The sequence below is a fragment of the Anolis sagrei genome, chromosome 1, assembly GCF_037176765.1.
Source record: "Anolis sagrei isolate rAnoSag1 chromosome 1, rAnoSag1.mat, whole genome shotgun sequence".
Taxonomy (NCBI): domain Eukaryota; kingdom Metazoa; phylum Chordata; class Lepidosauria; order Squamata; family Dactyloidae; genus Anolis; species Anolis sagrei.
Window position 1 is genome coordinate 242,402,065 of NC_090021.1, and position 15,616 is coordinate 242,417,680.

General features: G+C 38.2%; 1 protein-coding gene across 2 annotated transcripts in view; it reads left to right on the plus strand.

The window, feature by feature from the left end:
• The window catches only part of AP2A2 (adaptor related protein complex 2 subunit alpha 2), an 82,712-nt gene that overhangs the window by 45,312 nt on the left and 21,784 nt on the right, over positions 1-15,616 (plus strand). For both annotated transcript variants that reach the window (XM_060769023.2, XM_060769032.2), the window contains exons 6-11: positions 4,590-4,691; positions 8,533-8,641; positions 9,829-9,976; positions 11,258-11,426; positions 12,901-13,038; positions 13,835-14,017. In XM_060769023.2, coding sequence (XP_060625006.1) covers positions 4,590-4,691; positions 8,533-8,641; positions 9,829-9,976; positions 11,258-11,426; positions 12,901-13,038; positions 13,835-14,017 — 849 coding nt within the window. The remainder of the gene's footprint in view (positions 1-4,589; positions 4,692-8,532; positions 8,642-9,828; positions 9,977-11,257; positions 11,427-12,900; positions 13,039-13,834; positions 14,018-15,616) is intronic.

Below are 15,616 nucleotides of genomic sequence, written 5' to 3' on the forward strand. Positions count from 1 at the left end.
TTCTTCACAAGGAAAGCAAAGAAAGTCAGTAAGATAATTTAAAATTCTGTGTTCATTTTAATAAAGAACACAAAGACCATATAAATAACAAACAGTAGCAAATATTTTAGACATGGCTTTATTACTCTTAATGTTGTGATCTATGCAAAGCTGCTTTTGACTTTGGAGACATTTTTATGCTTCTTGTGTTAACATTCATTTATACACAACATCTGAATCCCCAGCAGTTTATGGTTAGTCTGATTTAATTTACAAAATGTTTCTCTCTCTCCTAGCAGTAAGTGTACAGCAGGGGTTCTCAAACTAAGGCCCGGGGGCCAGATATGGCCCTCCAAGGTCATTTACCCAGCCCTCGCTCAGGGTCAACCTAACTAAGTCTGAATCAACTTGAAAGCACACAACAACAACAATCCTTTCTCATCAGCCAAAAGCAGGCCCACACTTCCCATTGAAATACTAATAAGTTTATATTTGTTAAAATTGATCTTCATTTTAATTATTGTATTGTTTTAAAGTGGGGTTTTTTTTTGCACTACAAATAAGATATGTGCAGTGCGCATTGGAATTCATTCATGTTTTTTTCAAATTATAATCTGGCCCTCCACAACAGTTTGAGGGACTGTGACCTGGCCCTCTGCTTAAAATGTTTGAGGACCCCTGGTGTACAGTATAACTTTAGGCACTCTGACTTACATTGATTTATGTGAAATGATATTTTATTCTTTCTTGACTTATACATAGCATGTAATATTGCTTTCTAGTTAATGTTTTTTGTTGAACGTTTTGTCACAAGTCATGTCCAGTGGAGTGTGCAATGTGCTACTCTTGCCTTGAGGTGAGGATTCAGTCAGAGGGAAAAGAGAGATAGAGAAATGCCTCAAAATGTTCTCATTCAGTAAATTTAGAATTCACCAAGTTTTTTTAAAAAAGCTAAAGAGTTAGAGAAATTGGAGCAATTGGTCCTAGCCAATCCGAGGGTATATCTCATGAACTAGATGGAAAAGAAAAGCTGGTAGAAATAGAGTGCCTTTGAGCAAATCTCTGTTTATAACCTGAAGTGGGCTAGATTTTAGGATCCAATCCATATATCTTGTTGAGTTGAGCAACTGATTTTTGTGGGAGCATAAGGAAAGAAATTATGAGTGAAATTAGGCATTTGAGGTGGAAATAACTATCCACTGTAGGAGGGATAGCCCCCAAATGTTGCTGAAAAGCACATTCAGATAGTAGGAGTAATTATAATAATAACAATAACAATAATTATATCCTTCTTTCCTTTTCTAAAGGAGGTAGGTTAGTGAAACAGAGCCACCCTGTTACCTTGCTTTGAATATTGAGAAAAAACACATCAGGACTTCTCTGTGCTCATATTAGAGAAAGAACGCTCATGCTTGTTCCAGATTTGATTCATTTGAATGCTTAGGCTAGTTCTTCTACTATGTTTATCCTTAGACTTCTAATTCTCAATATTTGGACCTCCATCCATTTTGTCCTACAACCCACCAGGAGTCCAGCAATAATGGCAAAGGGTCAGGGGAAGATTGAGAACCACTGCTCCAGACTGCTCACATGGGAGAAGCTGTCCCATAACAGTTTACTGTACATGTAGGAGCCAGTGCCTTAATATTTTCCTATGATATTTAGCTTTCTAAACACAGTATTGTATCATCTCGCCAGCTGTTTTTACAATTGCCTACACAAGAATACACAGTGGGGTGCCAGAGTTGAAGTTTTGTCATAGTTGGTTTCTTTTGTTCAGAGGAAATGGTTGCTTACACTCATTGCACATTAAGTGTTTTAGACTTAAGGTGTTTAACAAACCTGCATGATGAATAACTACAGTTGGCCCTTCACTTTCACAAAGCTTAGAGGTGTAAGACCCCTGCAAAAATTAAAAACTGTGAACATTTTTTTTAACCTGAGAAAAATCTCTATGAACTTTTAGGTTCTCCAGCATTGTTCTGTGGTCAACGTCTAGTGCACATTGACCATAGAATTACAATAGAGAACCTACAGCATAGAGAAATGTTCTCTTTAAGAATCTTAATCAAATACACAAATAATCAAATCTGCAAATGTTAAACTACAAATGTGAGGTCCGACTCTAGCCTCAGTTTTACTGATCATACTGGACAAGAGTAATTAAGACTGACAGAGGATTCATCCAAGGTCTCCAGTTTTTGAGGAAATTTATTCATTTCCGCCATTAAAATATTATGGGATGAGACTGATGGTTGACTGTCCTAATCAATTTTGAAGACAAATACTTTCCAAACTGTTTCCTTTGTGCCTTTGCATAAGATACATTTAATAATTATTTTAAGGAGGTAATGGCTTTGATTAATACATGTCTGTATACAAGACAGGACATGACCATGTATATATTGCAGTGATCCCTAAATTACTAGAAACATGAGCATAGATTTTTTTTAAACCCTATACTTTTTCATTATTCTCACACCCACAAACATTACCAGAACCAAATAATTAGAGTACTTTGGGTGCAGGAATTATCCAGTCCTTTAGAGGTTTACGTCTGATCATTTGCCCAGAGCTCCCCCATCCTACCACACCCCAAAATTATGGGAAATATGTTTAAAAGGTACTGTTTTTCTGTTATAAAGTGGCTGAAGAGGACTCATTTCAACCCTAAAATATCGACCCCGGCAAAATCCTTTGCCAAAAAGTGTCAGTGACCTGATGTGACTTTTGGTCATCTGAAATATCAGGTCCCCTTAGGCATGCTGTTGCAGCCTGGCAAGGGTTCAGAGAAGCCAAAAGTGGCCCTTTGTCCCTTGGAGGGTTCTCACCCTTGGTGTACACAATCAGCAAAAGAGAGTTGTAGGGGGGGGGGGGGGGACACATGAAATGAAAAGAAATCTTGTATATGGACATCTAGAGAACTAAAAGAAGATTGGACCTTATGAAGCAAACCACACAATAATTTATAGAAGAGTCATTTCACAGTTCTGTGTCCATTAACAATATAGTGTCTCAGTATATTATTATAATTTCTGGAGCCACTGTCAGTTAGCATGTCTGTAACTGGAAAGAGCAGAAAACTTCATTTTGTGCTCTTGACTTGTATAAGACTAATAACGAAACCTGATGTGAAGTGGGAAATCTATGATCATGATCTGGAACAGTTTGCATTTTGTTTCAGTGGAGTAAGACCATGCCACTACGGGTGGAGATAAGCCTTTTCCACTCGCACATTCCTTCACTCTCTTCCTCTGAGCTGCTCTTTGTCCTTTCTGTCATATCAGTACAAACAGTAGCCCTGACCCAAGTCCTCTGCGAGTGCATTGAGGTTTGGGGGGGAAAAGAGCAAATTTGAAGGAGAACCAGTTTCTGGCTCTCCTGTCTAGTGTCTACTTAAGTATCCCGGGAAATGGTTGTTAGGGACTAAGTCTGTTTCTCAGGTTTGCAAATGGAAGGATCCCCAACCCAATGAAAACTTGTATGCTCCACATCCAAAAATATTTCGTTTCAAATTTTGGTTTCTCATAAATGGCTGGCAGAAATTCTTTATGAGCAACTCAGAAGACCTATGGACTGTCAACCTTAGTATACTGGGTTTGCCCAGTATTCTGTCTTTGATACTGTGATCTAGACCCCCTCCACCCGTTAATGATAATTTTAATTGCCATGCTCTTGCCATATTTGGAGAGAGGCACATTTCTGCTTTGTTCAAGCTTTTATTTTATTTCTTAAATATTTAAAACTGTCTTTGTCCTTGTGGATGAAAAAATGGTGTAAAAATTAGTGCAATGAAAAGACAGCATATAAAAGCAAAAACTGCATCAATGACAAGGAAAATTCTTAGGTAAACAATGAAGGTATTGAAGTTACAATGAAACAATTGCATTGTAGGCAATTGTTTCGCCTCCCTAGGCCAGGAGTTCCATTGTTCACTCTGACATGACATACTCCATCTAGTAGGTGAACTAGTAGGCTCTTGGAATTATTATTTCCATCTTCTATATTAGAGTTTCTCAAACTGTGATCCTCCAGATGTTTTGGACTTCAGCTCCCACAATTCCTAACAGCTGCTGACTGGGACACCTGGAGGAGCAGAGTTTGAGAAACACTGATTTAGAGGCTGACATTGGAAGTAACAGTGGTATTGGATATTTTTGAGAAAGGAGACTACACTACAGGCATCTCCCACTTTTTGACAACCTACTCTTTTGACCATTCGGAATCATTCCCCAGACTTGTATAATCAATGCATGGCCAGCTCTTTTATCATTTATTAAAATAAAACCAGATTAAAATTCAACTGATTTAAAATACATCCAAAGTAAAATAATCCAAATTAAGATAAAGCGAAACTACAATGAAAATACAATGTAGGGCTTCACATTTCAACAAGTTCCAGTTGTACGCCCTAATCTGTTGAATAAATGGGTGGGTGACTGTACAGTATTCTCTGAGATATGGCCCTTTTTTGTATCATGAAATGCAAAAAGAAACTTGAACCCCATGACCTAAAAATTGTGATGAATGTGATTATGCTCTTTATGTATATCAAATATGCTTAGTGAATGGAAGGGATTTCAGGGAATTTTCATCTTGTATTCTTCCAGGGCGTGGTTACTGCTGCTACCAGTTTGATCACTACTCTGGCGCAGAAGAATCCAGATGAATTTAAAACCTCAGTATCTTTGGCTGTCTCCAGGCTCAGCAGGGTAAGTCATCTTGCTGTTTGAATACAAACACTGGAGTAAAACTAGTCTAAACTAAGATGGCTGGTTTTGTATTATGGAGAGCTGTGAGTCAATTGCCAGTAAAGTTCTTCTGATGGGTTGGCCTGCAATGTAGCCAAATGGTTACAAAATCTTCTTGTCAGTCAAGATCTGATACATGGTGTAACAATACTGGACTTTTGCCATTCTCTTGTTGACTTTTTGCTTTGTGGGTGAAGGCTGACAGACACACTTACATACAAAACCCAAGCATTGTTTTGTGGGCTAGTACAAGCATGTAACATAGACCCTGTCATTTATACATTCCACAATGCTAGCCTAAATATGCAGTCTTATAAGTCATGGAAGAAAGGGGAAACCTCCTATTTTATTCTGATAACAACACTTTCTACACTTCTGAAGTGATATTTGCCCACATTTTTCTACCATGCCCAGAATACACCCCCCCCCCTTTTTTTTCCTGTACAGAACAACTTTCAAGATGTACATTTCAGTTTATAGCATTGGTGTTCATGTTGTAATATTTTGCATACTCTTAATTTTAGATAAAGATGTTATCCTGCTGATGTTTTGGTTTCGTTTATTCTAATAATCCAGTATTGAAGCATTTTACAAATATTCCAATTCCCTTTACAGTTTTAATTGGGGGGGGGGGCTCTTTCATTGCAAAATCAGGAATTATCTCACTCCCCAGCTCAATTTCTCTTATTAGTTCACACATAATAGACAAGATAGCCAAGTGGCTTTATCACTCGTACCTCATAGTTTCACTGCAGCTTTTGAATGCTAGCTTTCAGTCTCTGCTTCAGGAAGATAGATCTGCAGCCATTGTGCACACTGACTCACTCATGCTGTAGGTGTGTCCTGGGGAAAGTAGCTGGGCAGAATGAGTAGCCTTCTGCTGTCTCTTGTTATTGTGCCAGGGTAGACCTCTTCTTCACCAGAGTGATATACTGTAGGGTCTAGGCTTGGATATCTAAGCCTCAGTAAAGTGTACTCCCCCCCCCCCCAAAGCTACACCCTTTAGGAGTTGTGGTGTGCATTTAAGCATTGCTTACATTGCAATTTTTATTCAGATGTCTCCTAAGAGCATATTAGCAGTGCTGAGGCTTTGCGGATGAAACTACTAGCTTCTTTATTATAAGCTTTACTGTACAGTACAATCCCAGTATCCATAGGATATATGTTCCAAGACTGCCTATAGATACCTGAAACCACAGATAATAGCAAACCTTAAATTTCAGTTGTACTTGGGCTGGAAGCATACTATAGAATCACCCTGGAGGACCTACCAGGCTTAAAACACTTCCAGGGAAAATATATTTTGGAGCATGGATAAGTGAAATCATAGATATTTAATAAGGTGAGTCATATGTGAATAAGGGTGTCATATTGCAGTTTAAAAAGCCATAAATGTGTTTCAGTAGACTACAGTAGCAGGAAGAAGAAAATATAATCTATGGATAGATCTCCATTCTTTTCATTTTAGTACACTTTGCCATTTTTTTTCTTTTGCGTATTGTGGCTCTTCTTGTACTTTTCATCTAAGTTTTAAATCCATTGAACACTTTAATAACTGTTAGATTGTTAATAATTTCTAGTCTCTTAAAATCTTGGAAGGTTTCCTCTTAATAATTACCCCTGTAGGCAGGCACAGAAACATTTCTCAGTGTATTCTGTATTTAGAATAATATTATATTGCCTTTCTGGGCAAAGCTTCCATATCTGTCTGGATGTTATCTCTTTATCTGCTTGAATTGAGCAGATCAGGTTGAATTGACCAGTAAGGCCTTCAAGTTATATGTTTAAGGAATTGTTGCTCACCATGTTTCCAGTTCTGGGGCTGTTAATATTGCAGTTCTTTTAAGATGACATCTGATACTCCATTATCTGTGTAGAAATGTTTTCACACAAGAATTTGATAGTACTCTTGAAAGTCGTGGCTTCTAGTTTTATTTTTCCTAGTTTGGGTAGTGTGGAATCTGATAATGTACAGTTGGTTGTGCTTTATTTGCCAAGAGGGTTTACTGCTAGAAGAGCAGGACTAGAAGTTGCAAACTGGAAGATGAATCTGACTTCAGTGCTGGCTGTAGGACATCCCCCGCTGTGCCAGTGCAAGATTGCTTAGAAGCTGAAGGATGGTACTCAGAGCTCTGTGCTCTATATTGTGTGCCCTAAGCAGAGCACTGTATCAGTATGGGCTATACCTGCTCAAGGGTTTTGTCCTAGGCTGGCTGCCTTTCTGTCTGCTCAGTCAGGATCTTTTTTTTTACTGTTTATGGGACAAAGCGGCCAGATGAGAAAGCCAACCAACTAGGTTACTATCAGATAGATATTGTCATTGCTAAGGCATTAGGGCAGGAGGATAGTAGCAACTACCTACTGTATCCTCCACTTCTCCAATATCTGCCAAATGAGATAGCCAGCTCATACAGTCTACCGGTAGGGTCAGCCTTCTATTTCTGACATAAGAACATGTTCTAGGATAGCTAGTGGTCAGTCTTGAACTTAGTTCAGTACCGTCAGGCTAGATTTAATGATGCAGAACTCCTGAGATAGTAGGAAAAAATGTAAATTAAAACATTTTTAGTTGAGAGAACACCTCTCTATGAATATCTAGGTCCTCCAGCACAATTCTGTGGTTAGCCTCTGGCACATGTTGCCCATTGAGTCTCACTGAAAGACCTAGAAATTTGTAGAGGGGCCATAAATCATCAAGTCTGTAAAGTTAAACCTGCAAATGCAGAGGGCCAACTGCACTGCTAGGCTGTTGTAGGCTGTGTGCTCTTTGTTTTCGCTTCCTAGCCCATTTCTTGTTTCCTCATTTAACACAAAATACTTTAAAAACTAGTCCATTTTGTGCACCATAATTCCATTCTTTTTCCCAGCCTAATCTCAAGGAAAGATTTTTCTACCTCCTGAGCCAGCCACTAGAAAAACATGACGTAATCAAGAAGAATCCACTGTCTCCAAGCAGAAAGTACAAAGGGCACATTGAAATGTTGCACACTGGTTTGATACAGCTGACTTTGCAAATATGTCATGTTGGCTTGTGAACTAAAAAGATGTCATCCTACATTCTTCCTTCCCTTCCCCCGATACTGTGAACAGTTGTATCTGCCTCTGTTAAACTTCCCCCCTCTTATGTTCTCTGTGGTGCTGCTCCCATTCTGGCGGGTAAATTTTCATATTCATGAGAATGATAGAACAGCCTTCCTAAAGGATCCCAGTCAATCGTTCTTCTTACTACAGCCTTTTATAGGCATCACCTAACTATGGGGGTGCAGTGAAAATTTCAAGTCTAGTCTTTTAATTCCTGTTAAAATGCTTGGAAATCATAGTTATTATGTATTCCCCGAATCTATTAGGCTCTTTTCCAGTTCAAATTTTCAGTCTTTTATCAAGAATTTATGGTATATGTGGAGGATAATCTCTGTATTTATGTGCTAATTCCAGTCTGTTTCTTGGTTTCAGTATTGTGTATGAACTAGTAACTAGGAATTTCATGTTCATTTTCTTTGCGTTAACTCATTCTTTTACATGCCTGCAACATAGTCTCCTTGTGTCGTCCCCCCCCCCCCTCCCCTTGTACATCTCTGAAGGCCTGGCAAACCTATTTCACCCAACATATTCAAGCATTTCCCAGGCAAATATTCGCAGGTCAAGTCACCAAATGTACACATTTTACAATAGTCTCCTTTCTATCCTCGGAGTTTTCTTTTTGTCTGCTCTAAGACTTCTTCAGGTTTCATAATCCACACTCTGTGTATCCTAACCTTGATGAATACCACGGGCAAATAAAATAAAAAATCTTCTCTTCCAGATTGTGACATCAGCATCAACTGATCTCCAGGATTATACCTATTACTTTGTGCCTGCTCCTTGGCTGTCTGTGAAACTGCTTAGACTGCTGCAGTGCTATCCACCCCCAGGTGAAGTAACAAAGGATCATGGTGATGTTTATAATTTGCTTATACAGCACAGAGAAATGCCTCTTTGATTAAGGAGTTTGGTGTGTTGGGAGTCAAAACAGTCATTACTGCTCTGTTGGTATCAAACGTTTGTAAAGCTTCCCATGAAGCAATGGCTGAACATAATATGCAGTCATTGCTCTTATCCTAACAGACTCATATCCTAATAGCAGCATTAATAATTTTAAAGCAGGTTTTATCTGAGATATGTATAAAAATTGGAAAGAACACTTGTATATATAATAAACCTAATGGACTGCTTTGTTAAACACAATGGGCTGCCCATGAGTCTGTAATCTTTGCCTACTTTTTGCACAGTCCCAGAAAGCAGAAGTGTGTCACCTTTTGATTTTTAGTGACCCCATGAGTTTCGTGCAGTTTTCTTAGGCAGGGAATGCTCAGACATGGTGTGCCATTTCTATGCTTTGATATATAGCTTACAGCACCTAATGTTTATTAGTGGTCTCCCACCCAGGTACTAAACTGAGCTGACTCTGCATAGCTTCCAAGATCAGACAGAATTATTGAAATATGGGAAGGTTTGGCCCTTTCTCTAGATTGCTTTACTCTGACCATGCCTCCTTGAGGAATATGCTGTCGTAACATTCTCAGCCTATTGACCAGGAGATGAGAACCCCCATCTAGCTTATTTCTGTCCAATTCTACTTTTACATCTTTCTGCAATTGCCACTCTGAAATTCATATTTTCAAAGCTATGTTATACTGATAATTTGAATAGGTCCAATGTTGAGCATATCTTAATATGAGCATATCTACATATGCTCAACTATGCTTAGCATGTAGTCCTCTCATTCCTAGAAAGCATCTCCCATCATTCTTTACTCCTTAGCTCTTCTTGCTAAAGTAGGTGGAGTTCTACTTCAAGAACATATAGAGATTCAAAGTTTCCCTCTGCTTACCCTGTTTTTAGAAAAAAAATGTTGATATTGGTTCTTCCATAGCAAGGGTTCTGCAGTCGCTGTTTTAAGATGATTGAAGGACAAACTGCTAGGGCTGGAGAACTGGCATGCTAATATGACATTGTTTTTTAAAACTGGAAAAGCAATGCCATTTAATATGAACCTTGTGTATAGGTAAGAGGCACTCACAGTTGCCCAGTAACTGTCTCAACCTTCTTTTTCTCCTAGACCCCTCAGCACGAGGCCGTCTCACAGAGTGTCTGGAAACTATTCTTAACAAAGCTCAAGAACCTCCAAAATCCAAGAAAGTACAGCATTCAAATGCAAAGAATGCCGTACTCTTTGAAGCCATTAGTTTAATTATCCATCATGATAGGTAAGTTCATAATACATGACTTTTGGGCTGTGGTGACTCAACATGGTGAATTTTGAATCCTCTCTGCTTGGTAATGGCACAGACCTGTCACATGCTTCTTCTTTTTTAGTTTTATTCTTGTCTTTTGTTGAAACCTGAATTATCTGCTTAAATTATAATATCAGTCATTTATCCTTACTGAGCATAGCCACCATTATATTAAATGCATATTGTACAGAATCCTGTTAGTAAAAAAATTACAATTTTACTGATACTAGTATATCTGACGTGAATAGAATGCAACACATGCACAAGTCAGCCACTGGTCTTACTTGCCTGGAATATCACATTTTAGTACTTTTCTGTTCAGAGTTGTATGTTGTGCATCTTGACACTTTTTACTTTCTATTTCCATTCTTTAAGCAAACAGCAAATGCACTTGACTACTGATAAAAAATTGTTCAGTAATGTTTAATAAGATATGTTCCGTGGTGTAAGGTTGTAGTAGACCAAAATATACTTTGCCTTTTTTAAAAAAAAATCCTGTTTTTTTTAAAAAAAGAACACGGTATTTTATAGTTCACATTTCATTTAACATCTTTCATTTGAGAGGATATAACTTGGAATTTGGTCAAGAATTATCTCTTCTGCTTTTAATCATCTGCTTAACATGCTTAAAATTTCTATCATTGGAATGGCACAGCTAAGAACAATTTTTAATTTAATGAGAAGTTACCAGAATTGATTAAACTCATTTTTCTTGCTTTTAAAAGTGTTGATAAGACTATACAGCTGATTCTAACTGGCAGATTGTTATTTGGATAGCTCTATTCTAGTTGTTATATAATTGGAATGACTCAGTGGTTACTTCATATACTGGTGTAGGAAGTGTGATCATATAGGTGGGACCTACACACTTCTTTTGCCATAGTAATAGTGTTAACACTTTCCACACTGCTGCAATGTTATGTATTACTGGAACAACGTGAAAGATAAACATGTATTTCACACAACACACGAGAACTATATCTCTGGAAAACATCAGTAGCACATGCAGACCTTATGAGATGTTCTGTTGCAAAGCAAATTATTAAGCTTTTGGCTTCTGATGTGGAATTTTAATTACTTTCTGCAATATACAGCTGTATCGTTACTAACTCCCCAGAAGATATTAGCTGCCATTTTAAAACTCCTGTATTAAAAGGTACTTCTCAATTCTCACTCTAATTAATGGTCTTCCAAACACTTTCCCCACAAATAGTTTTTGCCTTTTTACCTTTTCACGCTCTCTCTTCTGCCTAGTGAGCCAAACCTGCTTGTTCGTGCCTGTAATCAGTTAGGCCAGTTCTTGCAGCACCGGGAAACTAATCTTCGTTACCTAGCATTGGAAAGCATGTGCACGCTTGCCAGCTCTGAGTTTTCACACGAGGCCGTGAAAACACACATAGAAACTGTTATCAATGCACTGAAGGTAACTATTGATTCTGGTTATTGCCTAAGATCCAAATTCCTACATGCATTCAGCTATATTTACTGTTCCTTGAAAGTAATGCAGCTTGGTAATTCTTGGTTGTAGTCAAACAATAAAAGGCTTCAGATGGTCTTTGCCTTGGAAAATCTTCAAAATGTCAAAACAGGGTTCACAGTTCACCAGGGTGTGTGTTCTTGTAATGCAGCCTGGATCGGGGATGAAAGATTATCAAATTGAAGGACAAGTTGGTAGAACTAGAAAGGACTCCTACAGATGAAGTGGCTAATTCACCATGTCCTTCCTTCCTTATTTCACATGCTATTGATTGCACAGTGTATTCTTGTCTAATCTAGGATGCTCTATAGCTGGTTTATGAAGGCACCTTAGATTAAGTTAGCATATTAGTCATTCATCTCTAGGTTTTATGTCCCCATTATGAAGGTTTTGTATGTGAATTCTAAAACTGTCTTGGCTTTATGTAATAACGGTTTGCCCATCATAATACAAGGGCATTCGATTTCAACTCCACTTATTTATTTATTTATTTATTTATTTATTTATTTGCTGCATTTGTTAACCGCCGCTCTCAGCCCTAGGGCGACTCGCGGCGGTGTACAACATATAAAAAACACATTTTACAATAACTACAACGACAAAAAAACAACATATCACTAATACACTATCATCTAATTACACTAAAATAATCCGCTTCGTCTTATCATAGAATCATAATCAATCTCGTAGTCTATATTCCGTTCCAGTTGTCATTTCCAGTTACTGTAGCATTTAGTTAAATGCCTTCTCGAATAGCCATGTCTTCAGGCTCTTCCGGAAGGACATAAGGGAGGGCGCCTGTCTGATGTCAACAGGGAGGGTGTTCCACAGCCGGGGGGGCAGTTAAATTGTGTGGGCATGCATGACCAGAGCCTCCCACCCGCAAACCCAATTATGAGACAAACACTGTGTTGTGATAACAAAGGCCACTGCTTGTTTATTGCTTACAGAAGAGACCCAGAGTTTGCAACCATGCATGTGCCCTGGATCTCTGGATTGGGCAGTCTGCTGCTGTCCGATACCATTTAACCACTCCAGGGGTTGCTGCTGTTATTGATCAGCACAATACTGGGATCCCAACACCGTGTACCCCTGGAGAACCTTTCCCTCCCCTGCCCTGCTCCAATGGGGGGATAAGCTGACGTGAGGGTGCCCCGCGACCACAACATCTCTGCCCAATAAATCTGATGGAGTATTTCCTGCTTCTGACCCAGTTTGTGATACTAAAGTGATACTTTTACCATTAGCCAGAGTTTTTAAATGTTTTATTTCAAAACTAATCTGTCTTATATTCTCTCTGATGTGATTCAAACTCTAGTCCTTGACAACTTAATGTGGTCATTGACAAATACACTTTAAACATTGGGAATTGTTTCTATCTTATGCTGGCCCTTATAATGTGTGATGTCATTATTCATAGACAGAGCGAGATGTAAGCGTGAGACAGAGGGCAGTCGATCTTTTGTATGCTATGTGTGACCGAAGCAATGCCCAGCAAATCGTGGCTGAAATGCTGAATTATCTGGAAACTGCTGATTATTCAATTAGAGAAGAAATAGTAAGTTTTAAAAAACCAAAATGAGTGAAATGAGCAATTTTGTATTACTGTGAATTTGTAGCTACAAAGGCCTTCATGATTTTTGCAGGCTAAATAAGTGTGACTTTAATGTGACTGCTGCTTACAAACAGCTAGCTTGAATGTCTTGTCATGTCTCAACTTCTTTGGCTGTTAAGATTATATGAAGAGGGGTACCTGATAAGAGGATAAAGCTAATGAAGATGAGAATAGAGGATTTTTCTGCCTTTGAAAAACTTTAAAACAGCATGCTCTGGCTTGTAACTGAAACTGTTCAAAGGAGCAGATGAATTGTGTATGCTCTTCACAAATGACTATAGAAGAAAAGATCTGAATGTAATTGTAGTAGAGGATAAAATGTGAAGTTATACCAGCCATTCTTTTCTCTTAAAGTGGCTACCATTTCTATTATTAATGTTTATTAAATTGCATGTTAATAGTAATATAATAAAACTTTTTTTTCTCACCCTATCTCCCCAAGGGGACTCATTGAAAATGAGCAATGTAAAATATGGTTTATTTTTATTTTAGAAGTTTTTAAACTTGTGTTTACCCCTCTTTTATTACTGAAGACTACTAAAGATCAGATTGAAATGATTGAAAGAGGATACCTCTCTTATATTAGCTAGCAGTAATGAAGGAAAATATTTAAGCATTTCGTTGTATTTTAACATTTAATTTAACTGTTCTTTTTCTGGCTGGATGTTAGATGTTTTGGAAGCCCATTGTCTAAATCAGAATATCTGCTAATTAATCCTACTTTTTTTTTTTTGGTCAGGTACTGAAAGTTGCAATTCTAGCTGAGAAATATGCTGTGGATTACACATGGTATGTGGATACCATCTTAAATTTAATTCGCATTGCTGGAGACTATGTCAGTGAAGAAGTGTGGTACAGAGTTATTCAGATTGTAATTAACAGAGATGATGTTCAAGGATATGCAGCAAAGACTGTTTTTGAGGTAAGAATTCTGATATATATATATATTGATATATCAGAATGTGGAAGTTGAGCCACCATGTTTTCTTTCCTGTTAAAGAAGCCCAACATCAGAGCAAGTTGTATCAAAATAGTGTTCTAACTGGCTTGGGGGAGTTTTCTGTTACCTTTGTCACAATTCTGCACAACAGAGAATAACCCAGCTAACTGACTCAAATGCTCCCAAGCATCCTCACCCTACTGATAGTCAAGCTCTGGCTTTCAAGAGACAGCTTGTGAACAGTGCAGCAACAGGAGCAAGAAGTAAAATGATGTTAGAGAAAGGTTCAAATTGAGTCTCAATAGACACACGTTGGGGCCCCACATTCTTCCCTGGCTTTTACATTGAACACAGGCAATACATTGTATGTTTCTACCACCGCTGCATTAGTTGATGGCATTTCAACTCTTGGATGATACACTTTGTCTATACCCATTTCAGCTGTTCTGTTTTGAGACAACAATCTTTTTAGACCATCCATACCACTAGCTAGGAAGAAGGAGAGCGTTGTTAGTGACTTTGCTGGTGAGTACTTATGAAAGATGCAGTACATCATTTTGAGGGCTGTACTTGCCAATACCTGCTCTATGGAGTCCAAGATAATTGAGGGATTGTCTCCCATTCTACCAGCCTGCCCACATATAAAGATTGAGTGAAGAGTCCCTTTTATGTTCCAGCTGTAGTGGAAGCACAGCTGTTTTTAATATGGAGAGGGCCTTCCTGGAACCAGATCATAGCACAGCTTGCTCCATGATGTTTGGGTGACCCATCACTGGTTATTTTCCAGTGATTCATTCTTTCTGTAGTTCAACAGGCTTTCTGCTTGCTGAATGGGTTTTTCTGCTGTGCCTACTTTTGTTGCTTGCTTGATGCTACTGTTCTTTTGTGACATTGTTCTAATTTTTCAGTGTTTCTTTGAGGAATGCATGTTTATTAGAAAGATGGGGGTTAACATTTTAATATAAACATGTTTGTATTTTATAAATGTGCATGACAGTACAGACGGCAACAGTTGGTATCAGGGACAACAGTTGCCTAGGGAAAATATGGTTTCAATTAGTGGTGCCAACTGGCTGTTTCTTGTGCCTTATCAGCCAGCAGTAGATCTGCAGTGTTGCACCAGAAAGTCTATTTTTATACTGCCTAAAGATGCTAAGCATGAAGTCATGTTATTAAAACTTGAGTATAGAAGAAGGACGGAAGGACTTCTATACTCCAAGAAATCATTACTGTGCTTTGGGAAACAACTCACATAATCTGAAAGAGTACTTGGGTAAAAATAAAGTGGACTCTGTTGAATGAATGAAATTGCCATATAATACCAGGAGAAGTGTTATAGAGTTGGCCCTCTGTAGCCATGTATTTTGCATCCATGTTTTCAACCATTAATGGCTTGAACATTATCTATCTATTTCCTAAAAGCAAACCTTGATGTTGCCATTTTATATAAGGGGCATTATTGTAGTATGCCATTGTATGCATCCATAGATAGGACATTAGCATCCATAGATTTTGGTATCTATAGAGAAGGCTGCAGCCAAACCTCAGCAAATACCAAAGGTCAATTGTAACTAGAAATTC